The sequence below is a fragment of the Corvus hawaiiensis genome, chromosome 4 (assembly GCF_020740725.1).
Source record: "Corvus hawaiiensis isolate bCorHaw1 chromosome 4, bCorHaw1.pri.cur, whole genome shotgun sequence".
Lineage (NCBI taxonomy): Eukaryota > Metazoa > Chordata > Aves > Passeriformes > Corvidae > Corvus > Corvus hawaiiensis.
This window is the reverse complement of record NC_063216.1, coordinates 67,822,336-67,844,367: the sequence shown is the minus strand read 5'-3', so window position 1 is coordinate 67,844,367 and position 22,032 is coordinate 67,822,336. Positions and strand designations below refer to the sequence as shown.

The 22,032-nt window shown below is 36.1% G+C and overlaps 2 protein-coding genes across 3 annotated transcripts in view; one reads left to right on the top strand and one right to left on the bottom strand.

Annotated features, from left to right (window-relative positions):
* The window catches only part of CCDC146 (coiled-coil domain containing 146), a 70,409-nt gene that overhangs the window by 34,584 nt on the left and 13,793 nt on the right, over window positions 1–22,032 (bottom strand). For both annotated transcript variants that reach the window (XM_048299956.1, XM_048299957.1), the window contains exon 3: window positions 2,796–2,878. In XM_048299956.1, the coding sequence (XP_048155913.1) occupies window positions 2,796–2,878 (83 nt within the window). The remainder of the gene's footprint in view (window positions 1–2,795; window positions 2,879–22,032) is intronic.
* FGL2 (fibrinogen like 2) lies at window positions 14,757–21,261 on the top strand. Its single transcript, XM_048299961.1, has 2 exons — window positions 14,757–15,444; window positions 18,178–21,261. Exons 1-2 carry the CDS (start codon window positions 14,832–14,834, stop codon window positions 18,882–18,884), a joined length of 1,320 nt encoding a protein of 439 aa, XP_048155918.1. The 5' UTR covers window positions 14,757–14,831; the 3' UTR covers window positions 18,885–21,261.

The window sequence follows — 22,032 nt, the reverse complement described above, 5'->3', positions numbered from 1 at the left end:
TCTACAACAAGGCCACATAATTGAGTGACTAAAAGGGTCTGCAGGGGCCAAATACAAGCTCAGATACTTCAACTTTAGATGCAGCCTTACTGCAAAGCGGATGGTTGAGACAGCACCACAGTGGGATGACAGCCTGTTCTCAGCAAACGTAAATTCAAAAGCACTTAAGACTTTGAAGAAAAGTATCAAAGATGTTATCTGCCAAGTGACATCTTTCAGCATTTCAGAATGCCAGATTATGCCAAACTGAAAGCAAGAAAAAAAGGACTATTTGCCACTAAACAGAGGACTGCACTATACACTTACAGCTCTGTGTACACTGGCAACAGCCTTGGAAACTACCTGCACAGAGACTAATTGCATTCATCATATTAGACAAATTTGTATTGTGTATCAGAAAGATCAGTTGCAATAGTTTGGCACAGATGTCACAGGGAACTGTGCTGCTTAAGATGTATAAGGCTTTCTCCTTGAGATTTTTATATGCTAACAAAGGAAAGAAGAAAACACACACAGCTTGAAGACCTCCTCCTGTGTCATTTGTCTTAACATGGAATTGCAACAACACTAGGACAGAGGGGCATTAATTAGGAAAGGAATTGAATTAGGAAGGGTGAAAAAAATAAGTTCTTGATGCACAGAACTGTACTGCACATGTTAGGGTGAAGAACTAACAGTTAAAACCAGTATTGATTCTGTGAAGGGTTCTTTGCAGAAGGAGAACATACACACATATTGCACTTCCCACCAGGACAGTGCTTACAGCTGATGGGGAAAACCAGCCCCTTGCGGATGTCTGTATAAGGAGGAAGTGTTTGGTCCCTATTTCTTTCTATTGACTGTTAAGGGACCCTTGGTACCTCGTTCAGATGAGCATGTCCACTGATGTTAACATATGGACAAGTGAATCTCACTTTTGATGTCTGAACCCCACTTTTGATGTCCTTAAAATATACTAGAAATCATGATAGATTTTGGGTAATTGATTTCACTTGCTTTCTTTTAGCAGTAGGAGAAATATATCCATGGGAATTAGTGCGTGTTCACACATTGGTGTTTTGCTTTGACACATGACTACATCTAATAAAGAATGCGACACGATTCTCTCTGATCCACTCTCTTACAGAAGGCCATTTCATACTCCTGTGAGAATGATGGAAAGAATGAGAGATGTAATCTACCACCTAACATTTTCATGCTTTTGGTGCATGCTGTTAAGGGTAGTTTTAAGTGTGACAGAAAAGACAGCTGAGTCCTGCTTACACTGAGGCCATATTCCACTTGCTATACACACAAAGAGATTGCCTTTACAAAAATGAATGTCCCATATAAAAGAATATTGTATAAATACATAAAACATGTAGCAATATGTTTGCATTTTTCCAATGAAAGACAGTTTTCAAACTAACACTGGCTAAAAATCCACTAATTAGCAGCTACTGGATTTCTGCTTCAGCTCAGTGAACACCGGTATGGTAGAAACCTTAGCAATCCATTAATCCAAACCTCACATAATATGTTTGATCTGAGCAGTTAGAAAAGTATTTTTGTATTTTCTAGGAACCCGAACTGATTTAGTAATGCTGTTTTTAATTTGTCTTCTCAGAAAGATTTGCTATCTCAGTAATCTAAAATAAAGTCAGATGACATTTCTCAGAGTCAGAGCCATATTCCAATTCCCCATTTTATTAAGACAAAATTAGAAAACTCAGATATCCTCAAGAAATATTATTATTTCAGTATTTTGGGAACCCTTTTTAAATTACTTTACATTACTTAGAACTTGTTGCTATTCAGATTGCCAGGATGCACAGCAAATCCCAAATAAGCAGGTATAACCTGAATTAGGTTTAGAATACTTAAATTAGGCTTTAGCTTCAATGACAGAATTGCCATAAAGGTTTTGATGTGGAGTGTCAGTGAAAGTGGGATAAAATATTGTTAATACAGTGGAAATTATGGTATGTATCACAAAAATGTGACAGGATTATCATGATGCTGATTTTAATGATTACAGGTATGCTGTAATATAAAAATTATTATTCATAAATACTACAGTAGTATTGCCATATTTTCAGTAGGACTGCTCTGTTCTGGGACACCCTGGGACACCTGCTACAGTGTAGTATTGTGTCCCACTTTGTCCCTCTCTATTTCTCTCTTTCCACCCACATATGCCCTGCCCAAGCCTGGCATCAGGCCATGAGCATGATCTCTTTTCTCTTTCCAGGATGTACTGGTGCAGGGCAGGCTCACAACTGCTACACCTAATTTCCAAATTTCACTTAGACTTCGAAGCTTAAGCTTCTAATCAAAATCTATTATCTGTCTAATGTGACTGTCAATATTCTCAGAGGGTAAATTCACACCTATTTAGGAATGACAGTTTAATTTTCCTTCTTAGAAATGAACCTTTAGCTTCTTCAGTTGCTCTCTATGATGTCAGCTCAGCAAGTCAGTCTTTTCATATATTAAAATTCTGGCTACATGATCTTCAAATACATATTTATTTTAAACTTGCAAATTGTCTGTTGCAGTCTGTATGTCCATTCCCAATATTATTATGTTTGTATTAGAAACAAAGATGTTGTTAAAACAAGTATTTAAGTATCCCAAATTACCTTGAAATTTCCTATTAAATAATACTGGTTTTCAGCCTTGTGTTCTGGATTCCTGTTTATGAACTCCAACTGTAAGAAAGCCTTAAATGATAATTTAAGGCTTCAGCATGAGCAGAAAATTACTTTAAAAACGTAATGCTTTGGCTACTGAATGTTTAAAAAGGAATATTATACCTTATCACAGCCTTATGCAGCCGGGTGTACTGTTCCTTCAGCTCGGCTACTCTGGTGTCTGTAATTTTTCCAGCAGAAAATAGCTATGGAAGGCAAACAGACAGTTATGAAATCTCCTAAGCACTAACACTTTCATTCTGCTGCAACTTTTATAACTGTAATTGGCAGGCTTTCAGTTTATACAGACTTTGGTAACATAAAAAATTAAATACACAACCAAATCAAATGCACAGAAAAAACCCGCTTATTTACATAAAAATTCAAAGCATAAATACAAGAACATAAAGAATGTGACGGTCACAACTACAGTGCCACCTGTGCTGTACCATTTCTTCTCTGACTTTTTGTCTGTATTAATATTTCATGATAATTCTGTCTTGACTTTGAACTCAGGCTCTAAGCAACCTCTTTTCCACATTGCTTAACTGGATCAGTTTTGGCCTGCTCAGGCAAAACTGAAGCTTGAAGTGTCTCCGCAGGCAGTAGGGTTGTAAAAAAAAGGAGCTGGGCTAAAGCTGGATTATCCTCAGGCAACAGAACACATTACCTTACATGCCTGTGCAGGTCTTCAGCAAGCACCAAGATCAAACAGGTCTTTTAAATACCTCCAGGGAGAGTGACTCAAACACTTCTTTAAACAGTCTGTCCCAACGCTTGACCACGCTTTCAGTGAAGAAATTTTTCCTGCTATCCAATCTAAACCACCTCTGGTGCAACTTGAGGTCATTTCTTTCTGCCCTATCCCTTGGTACCTGGGAGAAGACACTGACTTCCACCTGGCTACAGCTCCTTTCAGGCAGCTGTAGAGAACAGTAAGTTCTATCCTGAGCCTCCTTTTCTCCAGGCTGAACATCCCCAGCTCCCTCAGCTGCTGCTCATCAGACTTGTGCTCCACACCCTTCCCCAGCTCCATTGCCCTTCTCTGGACATGCTCCAGCACCTCAATGTCTTTCTTGTAGTGAGAGGCTCAAAACTGAATGTGGGATTTGAAGTGTGGCTTCACCATTGCTGAGTGCAGGGGGACATCCTGCTGGCCACACTATTCCTCTGTGATATTTCTTTAGAAAACCTTTCTTCTCCTCCTTCAGTCACAAGTAAGGAAAACCAGGTTAAATCCAATTAAAAAGTGTAAGGTGATCCAAGGCTGCTAGCCTTGTGCAGCAGCAAGTCAAATCTGCAACTTCTATGGGACCCTGCCAAGAAATGTGATTATGCAGCTCTCCTGGAATAAGAAGTGAAATTATCACAGCACCAAGAAAATCCCAGAAGTTATAATTCAACCTTTAGAATATTCACAAGAAACCATCTAGAACTAATCCTATGGTCAAGATGCAGAATACAAGTTAATATCTCAAAGGAAGTATGTATTTTCTTTATAACTGTTTAAGTATTTTTGAAGATCTGTTTCAAAATATTTCATGGTAGCAAAGAGAATCTTTGTTCCCTGAGATGCCGAGAAAAGAACAGAAGGTCTGCCTTTCATTTGCTTGCATGAGATTAAAGATAAGCAGCTCTCAAATATTTATTTTGGCATTCTCTATGAACAAAGATATTGTCCACTTAAGTTCAAAATACTATCTAGGTCTTCTGGGAGAAAGAAAATATTTCCCTTTCTCAACCCATTTATTTCTTAGCCTCATATGTAGATATAGTTGTCCTATTTGTGTGGTACCTTAGTAAAGTGCTTTCTCCATACTCCTCTGATCTGTATCTGTGAGTTACAATTTTTTTTTAACTGCTTAGGTTCTCACTACAGATCTAAGCCATGTTTTACAAAGCTTCCACAGAAACAAACTCTTGTCCTGGAGGCTGTGTCTTCTTCTTTACATCCATAAACTTTTTACAGATTTGACACCTAATTTCTCAGTTCAGTTCTGCGATAAGAGCTCTATTTCAGGAAGGCTGGTCCTACACAATGTGAAGACTTGCAGCATTGAGGACTACACAAGACAGACTGCATGGATAGCACACCAGCATGTCAAAGGCAGTGAGACCTCCTGGAAACTTTCATCACCAGATAGTTCCCATTACCACAGCATTATCAGGAGAGCTGTCAGAGAGACAGCACTGGGCTACTCTGGCCCCAGGATTTGCTATTAAAGCCTGTTTTCTCCAAGATTCTTGGGAGGGCAGAAGGGAAAGATGCAACTGTTTGAGAGGAAGAAATAGTTTGTGGAAGAAGGGAGGAAACATGTGATCCTACTCTAGAAAAATTGTATTAATTGTAATGATAAATTACAGACAAGAGATGATGCCCCTGATATACAGATGTGTAATTCTTTCAAGGTGGCCTGTCCCACATTAATGATAAAGTAACCAACAGTATTTATGCACTCATAGTTTGCTTTATTGCTCAGAAGGTCTTGCATTGCTGGGTTAAGTGAAATGTAGATCTCCTCAGTGTAACTAATAACACTGCTACACTGAAAAGTAAAAGAGTGAGTGAAAAGATGGAGTAGTGAGGAAAAAAAAGGGCTTGTAAATGGCAATTGAGGATGACTTTTTTTTCAGTCCTGTGTTAACCATACTGCCCCGGAAAGAACTGAGGTAATTATAATGTACTGGTGATCTCAGATCTAGAGTCTGGAATATAGCCAGATAAATATTCTTGTTGAGTCTTCCAGTCCCATTCCATGTCAGTTGTACTTAGCTGTATATTGCTTTTCTCAGATTTTCTTTCTCATTATATAATGAACTGGGACCCCATACATGTTCAAACACACTCAACATTGATAGATCATCTGGATAAACCAGAATAATTTTTTGTTATCTAAATGCAGAATTACTGGAAAGTTGGATGAAGATTTGTCCTTTAACAGATGGTTGCCTGGCAACTTTCTGCTTTCTGTTACCTCATACTCCCATAAATGCAATTACATTGAAAATAGGGAAGTCTGTGTCTTATTATTGCATTTACTTGCATCTTTTCCTTTTAATTTAAAATTTCTGTTATGTTTATTTTACCCTATTAAGTTACACTTAAGTCACCCTATTAAGTTACCCTTGTGATTTTCTAACTTTGTTACAATTTTTTATATTGCTTTGCGATTTGAAGTCTGGCTTTTCTACCAGAAAAACAAAACAAAACCAAATCCAAACCCAAGTTCCGAAGCAAATTTGTTTCCTTCAATCAGCGAAAAGTCCCATGAAGTAAAGTGCTGGGTAATTCTGTCCTATTGCAAAAAATGTGGAGGAAAACTTAGCTGAAAAGGTGAAAGGGAAGGACATATCCTTGATATTTTTCTAGCAGGAAAAGGTAGATTTTCTGGTTCTGAGCAGGAATCCTTTAAATATAGGAGTCCATGAGAAAAAGAGAACATACTTATGCTCAAATAGCTGTACTGTACACCTGAATAACTTTTCTCTCTACCCATACAAGTAATAAGTTCATATTCACTTGCTACCAACAGTTTCCCCACCAGACCTGTCCTCAAAATCTCCTCATGAAACTTCCAAGAAAAAGTGAGAACTATGTGAGGTTACACACTATCTGAGGGACCTCTTTTATATCCTTCCAGCTTGACTTCAGGCACACTAGCCCCTGGATCTAAGACCACAGTGTTTTCTCCAAGGTTGGAAGATGGATATAGATAGATATTTGTAAGAAAGAGAACATGTCAGAATATGAATGGGAATTAAAACCACAGAAGGGAGAGGACCCACCTGATAAATGAGGTACTCATCCATGTGAGCAAAACTAGTGAAATCTGGCCCTAACTATCAATGCCTCCTCACTCTGCATTAAGTACAGTGGGCATTCTCCCTTTTACCAGATTATATTAAATTCTTTCTGACAGTCAGCTCAAAACAATGCAGCAAGGAACTCATCTAAAATTCCAAAACAAGTTTTCTGTAACTCAAATGTGATATAAAGAAGAACTCTAGGAACATTTCCCATTTCAAAGCTCCTAAAGTTCTTTTGGAACTCTCCAGAAAGGAATAAAATTCAGCCAAATCTTAAACATAAAGAGATGATGGAATCTTAATATTAGTCTGACTCTTCATAGTCTTTTGATAAAAAACACACAAAATAAGCACAGAAAATAAATAAAGTCACCACCAAGTAATTACCAATTAACATCAATTACTTACAATCATTATTAAAGTGAACCACTTGAGGCTTCTTAGGAAAATCTCAATTTCATCAGTGCCCAGGATCTCTGCATTTTGGAGAAACGATGTAGCCAACACGTGTTTCTAATTATGTTTGCAGTTACTGCAAAACAACTAAAATGTATTCTAAGCTCAAATTGAATAATAACACTTTCCCCTTCTTCATGCTAAGTTGTAGGTTTTGTAACTGCAACAAGACATTATGACTACACTTAATGTTATTTTAACAGATAGAATGTCTAACATTTTATATTCATTGGCTATTTCAAACATCTGAAAGGTCTTGTCAAACAACACTTTTACCTCCTAATAGTCGACTAGAGAAAAATATCAAGGGATTAATATATTTTACAGTTTGTATACACTCAGGATTTCAGTATAGTATTAGCCCCTTGGCATATGGCTCTTCTGGCCAGTCTGCTATGACAGCTTTGGAATTTTCTTTCTGTGCTGTTTATTTGAAGAGCTTTTCTTACCTCTTTCATATAATATTTAAAAGTTTTAAGCATTCAGAGAAGAGATAGGGTAAGTGCTCCTCTTTGAAAAGAGAGCTCTGCATCCTCTGTCAAAATCCTCATGAAGCCACATAGTTTGGACACTTAGCACAGAGCTCAGGTGTTCCTTATTCCAGGGAGAAGGCAACGCTGCCTTCTCAGGGGTTGTTTCAACACCGTAGTGGGGCACCAGGTACAAGCACACTGAACCCATGCTGTGGCTCCTGCATTTCTATCCATATTGCTGGATACCAGTCTCCACAGAATCATAGTGCTAGGGATATCTCCTGGTGTTCGGCTTGCCTGTGCCTCGTATCTCCAAATTATCTAGGCAAAATCTTGGACCCATGATAATGGAATAAGGGAACTGGAGATTCCTCCTTAAGCTCAGCCCATGGCTCAGAACAAGTTCATAACTATAACTTCTCACTAATTCTGAAGATCATGTCCTGGTTGCTTCAAGATGGAGCATCCAAAAATGAAGGAAAAACAATGAAAAGGTTGTGCTTCTAACCTCTCTGTCAATCTTAAAAAAAGCCAAAACACAATACAAGAAAACTGCTCAAAAAATTACCAGTCCTGATGCCAGGGAATTTAACAGGATTTCTGTGGCAATTTCAATACATAGGACAATTTTTACCATCTTCACAATTTTCTTAGAGGGCTTAAGGCATGCACTTCATTTTCCAGAATGCTATATTTACACAATTGTTATTACAACAAAATGTAAAGCAAAATATAAACTCCATGTCATACAAGAGAGGAATAAAGTCAGAAAAATTAAGGCAGAAAGGAACCTCTAGAAACCATTTAGTCCAGCCTCCTGCTCAAAGCAGGGATAGCTTCAAACTTAGACCAGGTCAGGTGAGGGGCCTGTCCTGTCAAATTTTGAAAAAGCAGTGACTGAATAAGGATACAGTGGCTGAATATTTATTGCACCCATTATAAGATAGTCCCTGTATTCTGCTGATGTACTATCAGCTCTCTCTAATTTTTACCCAAAAGAAGATACTGACTTGTCCTGAAGTATATTGAATCTAAACATTGACTACCTTACTTTGTCTCACTTGCGTATTTTTCCCAAACTGTGCAGTTGGAGACTGAAATACATTGCCTTTAGACTTTAGGAAGTATAAGGAAGGCAAAAAACCCCAAAAAAACCCACATTCAAAACCAGAATAGAGACTAATATTTAAGCTTTTAATTATTTTTAATAATAGAATTTAACTAATTAAATTATTTCAGACTGCTTTGCAGCATTTTTAAGTAGTAAGAAACATTCTCAGTGAGGCTCTTAGTTGCTTTTGACTACAGCAAGACCCAAAGATGACTACCTAGCTCAGCCCAAACACCAGGCTTTTAGATCACCTAAACTCTGATTTTAATGTAAAGTGTTACATCACAATTTATATATGTCCAGAAAAAATACAATCTTTACACTTTTTATTCAGTCACCATGCATTTTTCAATATGTCTCAAATATTCATACAGAGTTATGGAAGAATAACACAAAATTATCTATAATTTCTCTACTCAACAATATTTCAGGCTTCAGCACATATTTCAAAGTACTTTAAACCAAGAAGATAAAAATCACTAATTTAAGACTGTAAACATTTAGTTACACAATAAATTATAGCTATTGGTATGCAATTCTGCATTCCATTTTGGAGATTGGGAAACATCGAAAGTGCACACAGAAATAGCTATATTGCAGATATTTAGGGAATGATACATCTTGCTCAAGTCATTATTCTAGAGAAAGGTTATGATGGTAGAAAGCAAAGAAAAATGCAGTGAGGTTTTTAAATTGATACTGTAATTAGAGTTTAAAAATAAGGTGTAATCCCTCTCACCTGGTACTACATACATTTATTACAGGAAGTAGACTTTAGAATAAGTAGCTTTTCAAGTAGAAAAATATTTGTCACTGAGTTTCCTAAACATTTAATTTAGGTGATAAACAACAATACTTGAAGCTATGAGGTTATTGGTTGCACAAACGCAGTCAGGTGGGGGTAAAGGCATACACAAAAATCATAAATACACTTACAGTAGATACACTGTACTGCCTTACACTGAACTTCTACAATTTTACTCTTTTAATTACAGAGGGATGAACCAGGCATCCTTCAATGAAAAATAAACTGCTGAAGAGCCTTCTAAAACTAACAAATAATGACTAGGAAAAACGATATCCTAAATTCTTTCCCAAGGCATGGTTCATAACAGTTGTTTTGTCCCCCAGTTCATGGGAAAAAGCAATCCCTACATGGAAAATATAAACATCAGCTACAATCAAGGTGGTGCAGTGGGTGAGAAAATACTGGTGACCAACTGAGTCTTGCATGGCTCAGTAAAGAAGGGCATAGGAGATGGGTAAGACAGGCATTTCGGGAAAGGACATGGCTTTCCTGCTGTCACCTGTTTGGCTACGAAGCCTGAAACCAGGATACTAAATAACCAGCACAGTCTTGGAGCAGGTTTGCAGGAATCAGAAAGGAATTTTTCTGTAAAGACACAGGAAGGAGAGGCTTTTGTATTTGGTATATCATCACTCTGAAAGTGCATTTGGGTTTATTCTCTTCATATATTGAACCAACTACAGCATCTTCTATGGCTACAGATAAAGGAAATAGTCAGCAGTAAACTGTAGATTTAGAGCAGGCAGATCAGATGTCATGAGAGAAAAAGAATTAATAAGAACATAGTTTTGTGGATCTCCTTCTTTACAAATAGGGTCCTCAACAGAAGCAGTGATTTTCTTTGACCACATGATTTTTTTAACATGTATTATATTTACAGTTGCTGATATAAATATATCTACTACTTACATGCTCTATGTCAGTGCTGCCTTTCTTCCTGCTGCCAGAATTTATAGATAAAGCAATGAACAATTTAAGCAGGTAGGAAGGCATGCAGCCACTAGTTCTATGTAATCTGTATCTGAATAAGAATATTAACAATTAATATCAAATGGAATAGGACTGCCTTTCCTTTCGTCTTCTGATGTGTTCTCATAGACACATAAGGAAGCTGAATAGGTAGTCCCACAATCCAGCAGACAACAAAAGGACTGTTTGCATGAAGAATGGCTACTGAGTTAAAGAAGAAAACAATTCAGTTAATCAGAAAGAATTCTAAATCAGAATTTGTTTCTAGTATGGAATTTTGGTATATTTGCCACATTTTCGAAAAACCTGAAAATTAATCTAATTGCTTGTCATCCTCTTTCTCAGCCAAAATGTATCACAGAACCACTGAAGTCTACCAAAAACATCAGAAATATTCCTGCAGCAGTTGAATCTTAACACATTCCACCTCTGCCACCAAAATGCTTCATTATGAATGAGCCCCAAAGTACTTCAGGTTTGTTCATACCAATCACGTGAACTGCTTAGACAAACCTGGATATTTTGCAGCAATTCTTCTGCAGGAGATGTTGACTCCCAGAACAAAGCCAGAAATCAAACAGATGCCAGGCTGTTGTGTTTTAAATTGCCATAGTCACAGTCATAACTTTGTTGTTTTCTATTTGACCTACATTCCATTATCTGCCAGAAAAAGAAAAAAAACCTTACTCTAAAAATTCATGGGAAACGGTTCACGCTGGTTTTGATAAACTTTGGATAAACAATCCTCAGACAAGTCTGATAAAATATATTGCTTCTTTAACCTTGTAATCACCGCATAGCTCTGTGAACAGAATTAAAATCTTCAGTAGAATTTAAGAGTATCTTGAGCTGTCAGTTATTTTCTTTACCTTTAGGAAGATGTCTATATGATAAAGATATCTCTTCAGTCCACAGTCCTAAAAAGTAGACTAGAAGAGATTAAAAGCTACAAGAAAGTGAGCTTTAAGTAAAAAGCAAAGACCTTAGCAGAAAAGTCTCAGTTACAGCCATCAGCTGTTATTTAGATCCTTTCACAGTTGAAAAAGATTGGCTTTTGGGTTTTGTGACTGCTTAACTAATTTCAAGTTTTAAGTACTGTAGGAACGCAGCGTGCCAAGAATATTTCTCTGCCTGTTTTTAAGGGTTCTTACCCCCCTGAACAGCACTGTTTTAACCACCAACCTTGGAAAAAATTACCAACGATCAGACAAGAACTAGAAAATACAGTGGTGTGAATTAGGTGATAGACTACTATGTAAGATTGTCACAGGGTGAAAAATTTAGAGGTTTGGGGCTTCTCTTTGTACTAAATAGATAAGAGTAAAAAATATCAAAATGGAGCATTGTTGTTGTTCTCTAAACCTTCTTCTCCTTCTTCTACTACTCCATGTTCTGCAGTAAAAGTAGTTTGGAATGATTGGATAGAGAATTCTGCAGTTCCTACCCCTGTTACTGAATAATTGGTAGGAAAGTGAAAATAAGATATGTTTTTAGTAACTAGTGGTTAAATTATCTTTAAAAGGCTGTGTAAATCTTGATAGAGAGCCTCCACTCCTGCTTCCTGTGCTCTATGCTGTACCTGGGTCATGCTAGTGGCTCTGTTCCTCTGATAAGACTTAATAAACAACTATCCAGGAGCATTGAAATTCAAGGAAAAGTCTCGGTTTATCTTTGAAACTCCTTGCAAGGACTTGTAGAAAATTCTCTCTCATCAGGAGGGATTTGATTTATGGCAGGGTTCAGTGTCATTGTATTATGCAGAACACTCTAGATCTAGAGAAGTCCTATCTGGGAAGAAACTTTGTTTATCAACAAACTGCAGGTCTCAGTTTAAATCTGGTCCAATATTTCTGCCATTAGTTAAACTGCATCAGCATCTCACAGCTTAAGACTACTCAGTGTCCTTTCTAAGGGCAAAGAATGCTGAAAATCTCAGATTTGACAGTTTGCTTCATTTATTCCCAGAAGGATAAGAGACATGAAACGTGAAAAAGGCTGTGTCATACTATTTTGGGTTCCTGAAGAAAGAAGAGAGGTGTGACAAGTTGCTGGGAATGGACATTCCCTGACAGAACAGGAAGAAAGACCAGTACTCAATTACAAGAGTGCACAGGTAGGGGAAGCATACAGACTGGTGGAGAAATGTATCTTTTGGACTCCAAGCAGACTGGTGACAGCTTAGCAGCAGATCATCAGACCAGTAATGAAATCAGGAGGATAATAGAGCAACTCAATATTACGGATGTCTCATCCAAGGGAGGAAGCAAATATCCCAAAAGGAAGATATATATAGGACTAAAGAATGGATGTCTCAAGACATGATGTCTGTTTTCAAACAGAGATGTTTGAAAAGTTCAGATACCTCACCTCACTATCTGAACTTCCTTTTTTTTACATTCAGCATTAGCAGAAATTTCTGCCCTTCTAGATGTTACAATATTCTAAAGATAGTTTAGGTTTTCAATGCAGCACAGCAATCACAAATTACAACAATATTTGTTATCCATTCAAATACTTCAAGGCAAATCATAGAATGTCATCTATCAAGGATAATTATTATTCGTTTTACAGATACAGAACAGTTTGTCCAGTTCAAAGTCAAAAAGCAGATAGCAGAGTTAATTGTAAACTGAACAAACAACAGTGTGGGGGGATTGTGGCTTCCCAAATAACAAGGATTTAAGAATTCTATTCTATTTCTAAACCCTCTCAAAAGAGGCTGGTATGGCTTTCCTCCATTTGACAGTAGCAGCCACACACAAGAAGAAGGCTCTGAAAATACCTGATTTTAGACTAATACAATGAAAAATTAGCATCCTGTTAATCAAATAAAAAAATTTAAAATTTTACTTGCAAATTAAAATCATACACTTTATCTTTTACAAACATTTCAGTTTTTATGCATTTTTAACAAAACCAGAGTGATGTCAGTATCTTACACCTGAATGGTGAGGGGTTCCTTTCACCTCACTGCTGGGGAGCTATCATGATCTGAAAGGGGGAGACACAGTTTTACCACATAACTAAAAGCACCACAGCTTTAAAGATGTTCCTTTAGAAAATGGGGAAGGTAAAAAAAAACCCATTCAAAACCTATCTCCCAAGAAAGTGCCCAAACTTTTGTGCTATGCAGGAATCTGAAGGAATTCTTGCAGCGGGTTAGACAAGTAAGTTTTTTTACCAAGCCTCCTCCCCGTACTATCAATATAAGCATGTGGTGTGTATAATGTTAGTAACATTAGAGAGAACATAAACTTGTGGATTGTATGTGTGACTAATGTCTGCTTAATGTTTAATCTGTGTTATGAGTAATTTCAAATAGGGTTTAAGGAAATAAATGGTTCAGATTGGACTAATTTAACAAGAAGTGGTGTAAATACCATTTACTCATGCAAATTATTTGACTCTTGACTGACCTGTGAATGCATAAAGACATATCCACGTAGCCTTTTTCTGAGGCACAGGAAAAATGACACAGATCATGAAAACTGCACAGGCACACATGGCAAAGGTGTCTGTGGAATGAGAATGAGGGAGTACATGGCAATTATCACCTCTAGAAGTATTTCATTTGGTACGATCAGCAGTAAAATACACAACTAACTCTAAAAGTTGATATAAGGCACAATAAAAAGAAGAGCAATACCTCAAACTGATGAGAGCTCTTTCCCTAGGCCTCTGCCTCACTTTAGATTTAGAATTTGGGACATTAACCAGAAGATCAGGATTTTCTTTGGTTTCCCATACAATTAGTCTAACAGGTAGGATCTCATACATCAAAGGGGAAACCTTCACTTAAAAAGGCTCAATAAGAAATACCCCATATCAGATAATAGTGAATTTTAACTGTGATGTGCCATACAAATTATGAATATTCAAGATAACTATTTTAAGGTGGACTAGGCGAAATAGTAAGAAGAAAGTGCTTTTCATCCTCCTGAATTTGTGACTCTGTACTGAAAAATGTTTGTAACCAAAACTCCATGTGTGTTTCAACATGTTTTCAGTTTTAAGTAATTTATATGAATATATGCATTAAATTTGAAAAAGTTTTACGGAGAAGGGGACTGACTGTCAGTAAAGCTATTGTTGTGATAAACTTCAAACTGAGAAAAGGGCTGGTTTTCATTTTCTCCACCTGCTGTGCTAAAATCATGGTCTGCTTTAGAAAATAAGTTTTAGACCATTCAAGTGTTAAGAAATAGATGTTAGAAGACTGCTATAATAAAGAGCTAGGTGATTTTTTTCCAAAAAAAGAAAATCCATGTACAACAAGGAATGAAATTAAACTGCATAACATGCATTTCATCATCTTGCTTACAGAAACTAGCTCTGAGTCAGGAATACTCACTGAAATGTGGTACTCTTGCAAGCACTACCTAACTTTGCTCTGCTATTAATCACTCGTGATGCAAGCACTCCCACCCATTTCTGAGAACAGTGTAGGCTGTCTGATAAGTCACAGGCTTCAAGCTGCCCTTATAAAGTTGTTCCACTTCTGCATACTTCCTCATACTGCTAGTTTCTCGGTGAAGATGAAGCTCCTCATTTACATAGTCCTGCTGAAGTTAACTCTCCTTGCTTTAACAAATGTCTTTGCAGTTGTTTTAGAAGAGGAAGAGAATGCTAAAGAAGCAAAAGTTACTGAGACTTGTCCTATAAAGCTCAAAACTAATCGGAAATGTGATGAAGGAGAGGATTGCCCTTATCAGATAAATCTGCCTCCGATGACCATCCAGATACCCAAAGAATTCAAACTGCTTGAGAAGACTCTCAAAGAAGTACAGACCCTTAAAGAATCAGTAAACAAGCTAAAGAAATGCTGCCAAGATTGCAAGCTGCAAGCAGATGACAACCAAGAAAGAGAAAGAAGTAATGAATTCCTGCTACCTAACACTGCAGAAAACACCGAAAGCCAAGATAACAGAGTAAAGGAACTGCAGAGCAAAGTTAACAGAATGGCAACCAGCTTAAAAAATGCAAAGAGCCAGATTCAGACACTGCAGGGTCGTTTAGAGAAGCTGAGCCTCATAAATATGAACAATGTGGAACACTATGTTGACAGCAAAGTTGCAAATTTGACATTTGCTGTGAACAACCTGGATAACAAATGTTCTTCTAAGTGTCCAGCAATGCAAGCAAAACCTGGTATGTAATCTGTTAATTCTTACTGCTTGTATAAACTTTCTGTGCATTTTACTAGTATTAGGTAAACAATTAAAACATATATTTTACCCAAATAGCTGTGTTATTACCTTCACAAGTATCTGCTCTTGTAGTGTTTATTTATACTCCTGTAAAACATTTCAGCAGCCACTAGAGGGTTACTGAGAGCTGCAGGTGTTCAGTCCCTCCTAGAATTGGACTTCATTAGAGGGATTCAAAACATTAAGTTTTAAAGGACAATTTTTTTGCAATTTAATAAGTAAACATGAAACATTATTTTACACCATAATACCCTTCATTAGAGACATTAAACATCAGTGACGTAAACATATTTTCTCCTTGGATGAAAAGGGGTAAATTTTCTCTAGGTGTGCCTTAGAAAACAGCATTTTTATTTTTTCCCACTGCAAAACTGCAGATACTCTGAAAAGGGGTGCAAGACATCATCAATCATTAAGTGAACCTAGAAAAATGCTTCGTTTTTAACAGATGGATAATAAAATAATTTTCCTATAATCCCAGCAAACATCTGAAAGGCTCAGCTAAAAAAAGCTTACTAACAGCACTTCTTGACTGGGTAACACATGTACCAGCATTTTAACACTAAACCCTTTGCATTTATTTAATATAAGAGCAGTATAAAACAGAAAACAGGTGTTATCACTGACAAACAATTTTTCTTTTACCATTTAATTCTCCTAATTAAAATAAAGGAATAGAACTAATACTCTCTTTCTAATGTTTGCTGTTACTAAGGCAAGATCGAGGGGTTTTCTAAAATTCATAAAGTTTTTATCTTACATATAAGAATCCTTGAAAACAAGAAATGTTCCCTAGATTGTCAATGTATTCTATCACATCAAACATAGGAAGATTAAGCCTTCAAGAGACAAAACAGAGAAAGATCAGGCTGCATTACAATCTTTAAGTCTCTAGCTTAGCATCCAAGATTAAAATAAAACTGTTCTTCTGTCTACACATATCGAAAACAGAAGGATCTGCAAGTGTACAGTGTATGTACAACTGAAATTCTTGAAAGTGTGAAAAGAGCAAATAAGTAATAATAAAGGTAGTGCTTTTACTATATCAGCAATCAGCTAAATCAGATAAAAATCACTACAGATCAATTATGTTCATTCAGATACAAAACATTCACAAAAAGAATGAGTAATTTTTTGTTATATTAATAATGGGCAGTGAATCACATTCAAGTACTGTACTTCATAACAGACTAAATTAATTTTAGATATTCCTTACACTTATTGAAACAATGAGTAGCATTCATAGCACATGATCATGTAGATATTCCTTTTCTTTTACAGCAACATGCCAAAAGCACTTGTAGCAGCAATATATCCATTATGAAAGCCAGCAAGGAAAACAGCTACAACTTTTTCCTATCCAGGAGCTATTCCTGCACCCACTGAAAGTAATAGTAAAACTTTATTTAAATAGGAGTTGAATTAGATTATAGAAGCATTTTATCGTCAATGTATATTCTTTGACAATATCTGCTCTGAAATTTAATCCACCAAAGATCTTACACAAAGTTCAGTGAAATAAATGAGAATGTATTGTGAATTTAGACTTGGCTTTAAAGCCTTTGACTCATATACTTTGTGGTTGCATAAATGTCCAGTTTTCTGGCAAACAAGAAGTCCTGAATCTTATTCCCTGCTGTAGCCTGAGATCAATCCTCACTTTCAAGAAGTAGTTAATTTAAATTTTCTAGGAAAAATTACAATTTTTCCTAGACACCTACAAATGAACATGCCCATACATTCAAATCTGCAATGGGAATGAACATTATGGTTTTGACTCTTAACACAGAACTTCTGAGAGCTCTCCATATCACTTAAGAATGGATTTTCCCTCTGAAGAAAAAAATGGGGGGTATTTTTCTTCTGAGTAAAACACATCACCCATTGGTGGAAAAAAGGTACTGTTAGTAGTAGATGCTAACATTCGTCCTTTCTCTAAAGCCAGAGATGCCACATACACAGGAAAGCACCATCACTTTTCCACCTTCATCTTTCTAGGAATCACACAACAGATGTGACAATTTTATTACTTTTTTCCTGCCTCCTAAAGTACAGTCCACATTAACACAAAAAGCATTCCTAATGATGTTACGTTCTCTATCAAATAACATTAGCTTAACAATAGCCAGGTTAACATCATTCCCACACAGACAAAGTTCTTCCTCTAATATATTGCCAGATGGAGCTATAAATTATAGACAGGGTGTGAAGCTAAACATTTAAATACAAAAAGCAGCAAGTGTGCAAACACAAAGCATTAGAAATATTGACTGAAGAAATCAGTCTATATTTGTAATATGGAAAATTCTAATATGGAAAATATTATTTCAGAAATCAGAATTTACATGAGATAATGAAAGGATAGAGTAGAGAAAATGAGAAAATGGAAAGCAAACAATCAAAATGCCCTTATATTAGGCATTTTGATGAAAAAACATAGTTTAGATGGGGTTTTTTGGACAGCTATCTGATGCAGAGATCCTACGTGGCATCTGTTATAAAGTAAATTTGATGGAAAACGTGTTTGCCTTGGAACTGAAATTGCTGCAACACTATCTCCAAAGTAAAAGTCTCTCCAATGCAAGTTCTGTATGCCACATCAGTGTGGGTAAATTTTTTCTATATTTCTAAATTGAAATTATGTTTATTCTAACACTACCTGTTCTTTCACCAGTTATACAAATAATGCAGAGAGACTGTGCTGACCATTACACAGCAGGGAGAAGGAGTAATGGAATCTACAGGATTAGCCCTGACCCCAGAAACGAGAGCTTTGAAGTTTACTGTGACATGCAAACACAAGGAGGCGGCTGGACAGTGTTGCAACGACGTCAGGATGGCAGCACTAACTTCAACAGAACCTGGAATGACTACAAACATGGCTTTGGAAACCTCAGCAGGGAGTTTTGGCTAGGCAATGACAAAATTCATCTCCTGACAAGGAGCCAGGAAATGCAACTGAGAATTGATCTTGAAGATTTCAATGGAATCAGAGAGTATGCAAAATATGACCACTTTTACGTGGCCAACGAGTACCTCAAGTACCGTCTAAGTGTCCACGGCTACAGCGGCACTGCAGGAGATGCCCTCCACTACAGCAGGCACTACAACCACGACCAAAAGTTCTTTACGACCCCAGACAAGGACAATGACAGGTATCCCTCGGGGAACTGTGGGGCGTACTACAGCTCTGGCTGGTGGTTTGATGCCTGCTTGTCAGCCAATCTCAATGGCAAGTACTACCACAAGAAATACAAAGGTGTTCGCAATGGCATTTTCTGGGGTACATGGCATGGTATTTCTGATGATATTCCCACTGGATATAGGCAACCCTTTAAATCAGTAAAGATCATGATCAGACCCAAAAGTTTTGTGCAGTAATTCTACACATTTGTCTTAACTAGTTTGCATTGGATTGCACTCAAAATCATACCTACTCAGTATTATACTCAGAAATCAAGTATTCAGTAATGTTTGGCAAAACATTGTTCTAGACAAAACAACATACTTCCACATAATTTTTTAGAGACCATTTGACCCATATAATGTATTAAAACCAGCATTAAAGTACATGAATAGTTATCACTAAGACTTAACACCAGTCAAGTCTCGGTTTCATTATGTAAATATTCTAAACATTGCTTTTGGTGCTTCTACTGACTGTGATATACCACATTTCATGATCTAAAACATTTATATGGTCTTCCACAAATTGTGTCTGAATGACTCCTACATTTTAACCTGGAAATAATTCAGAGGTGTAACTAATATAAATTTGTCAACACTTTAAAAAAAAACAACTAGTCTCTCTAAAACAGCCTTTTTCTATCATCTATCCTTCACAACTTCCAAGTTATACCATAGCAATATCAATATAACTTAGGAAAATTAATAAAAATTATTCTTTTTAAAGAACTAGAAAACAGAGGGCCACATGGTTTGCCCAAAGACACCAAACAAGGCCTTGAAGAAAACAGAAAATGAAGATGATTCCTCAAATTTCTTCCCTTTATCAAAGATTTTTCAAACAAGTTGGTGGAAGAATTGAATAAAAGCAGAGGAACTAATTATAAAATCATAGAATCATTTAGTTTGGAAAAGACCTTTAAGATCACTGAGTACAAGTTTTAACACGGAACTGCCAAGTCCACACTAAGCCATGTCCTGAAGTGTCACATCTACACATGGAGAGAGCATGTAATGAACAACATTCTTGCTCTTTTTGGTTCCTCCATTCAAGCTCAAGGTCCTATTTGTCATTTGTAGGAGAAAGGAGCCATTATGTAGATTATTGCACATTTATAGAGGCAGGTAGACAGGTAGGAGGAAGACATCAATAAGAATGCATATTCTTTGCTTTAATGCCTCTAAATACATACAAAGAGTTTCCAGTGCCATTTTGCTTTCTCCTGAATCCTTTAGGTAAGTCGAATGTTACAAGATGCTCTTGTAGAGAGTCAAGCTCTCATTTAAATATTTCTCAATCTAGGTATCATTGGACCCTAAAATTAAAAAAAAATTACAAATGTTTTGTGACATAAGAAAAGACTGTTCTCCCCATTTTTAGACTACATGTTTCATAGTCACAGAAACATAAAAATCTACTGTCAATTCGAAGCAAAAAAAAGAGAATATATGATGAAAGATTTTTTTCTAAATATAACAAATAAAAAAATCTAATTTTCAAATAGTTCAGGAAGCTCAAATTAGAGATACTGTTATTAACTCTGACTTTGTAGATAGTGAGCACAAGTTTGACTGCAGATATCCGTGCCATGTCTCTACAGACAGTGACCAACACTGAGTGGAGACACAATTTATCTTAGCAAGAGACTATTCTACTGTCTTGCTTATACCAATCCTGAGATGCAGAAAAACTACACTAAGACTCTATTTCTTTATCAAGTAAAGTGTGGTCATTGCTGGCATAGCCTTTTTGATTAAAAGAGACATAAAAAAAGAATATAAGTATACATCTGACCTAATACTTTATAAATATGATCTCTACTGTTTTTTTAAGATTATAAAAAACTATTAGAGTTATAAGTTATGCAAACAAAAAACACTGGCAATTGCTAAATTGTAAAATACTAATATATATTTTAAAGAAGTAAATACTTTGAAGGATAATTCAAGTGTAATTTGGTTTATTATATTTCAATTTTAAAGAGCAATGAAAACTTTTAATTGCAAGATGTATCATCTTTCCTTGAGAGTATGTTTTGAAGCAATAGAATATTTATTTTGGGATAAAAAATAGTTGTCTAAACAAAACAAAAAAAACAACTTATCAAGTATTGGTTAGAAGAGCAAATATCTAATTGCATATGATTATAATTAATCATTTTGCATGAAATGCACAATTTGCTCCTATTCATTATATGATAACTAGCTAAGTATGATTTACAGTATCTACAAGCTTCTACTTGAAAATGTCTTTTTACTGCTAAGTTGTTAGAAAAGAAACCATCCTTTTAAAATCTTGCTTAAAGGAAACTTGGTAAAACACAGGAATTTTAACAGAATAGGAAAATCACCTACAGAAGCTTTGTCTCATGTCTTTAAAAACAGAAAGTGAAAAAAAAAAGAAAAAGAAAGTGTAATGCTGTTACAGAAATCTGATTATTACCTGTCTGGAACTGTTGTAGCTGAATCTCTGTCAATGTGTACTAGTTTTACAAAGTGTAACTTCATCTACTTGTTGCAAACATTATTTTTGTTTTTTCTTGGTGTAATAAAACTATGTCACACTGTTAAAGCTGTACTACTGTAATAGATGTATATGAGGACTATAAAAAAATTCTCATAAATAATTTTATTGAAGCAGTAAGAAAACACCAATAACCAACACAGATGACTATGTGACATATGTATTGACAGTTCCTTAGAGATCTGTTTTGTGACCCTTTAATTGCCAGATAATACCAAGGGCTGAAATCTCAGACATTTTTTTGAAACTATTCATATTTTGGAAGAGAAAAAAGTAATTGCCCAATCAAGAGTCTACACAACCTTTATCTTTAACATGAAAGAGGAGAAGCAAACCGATGTTTTGACCTTTCAGATCACATAGAAGAGTCATCAAAGCACATGAATACAAATACCACCCCAAATTAAATTATACAATTTTTTTATACAGAGAAAAAGCCCTTGATTTCTGCCTAAGGCTTAATAATTCAAAACATGTCTTTCAATCTATGGAAAACATCTATGTAACACTAATTATCATATGAAAACACTTGTGGTTTTAATCTTGCTAATATTTAAATTGTGAATTTTAGTGGAAAAAATTACTAACAGTGGGTTTCCTAGCAAAATTCCTATAGCTTGTTTCCAAAATATAAAGACACAAGCCCATCTGTTCAATGTGATCAGCCAAGCAGACTGTCATGTCTTGGCTTTCTATGCATTGCTTAAACAAAACCAAACTAAAACCAGAAAAAAACCCCAAACAAACCAGAGAAGAAAGGAAAAGAAGGTTTGAAAGCACTGGTGCTTTTTCCTTCCCTTTTTAATGCAAATACCTGTT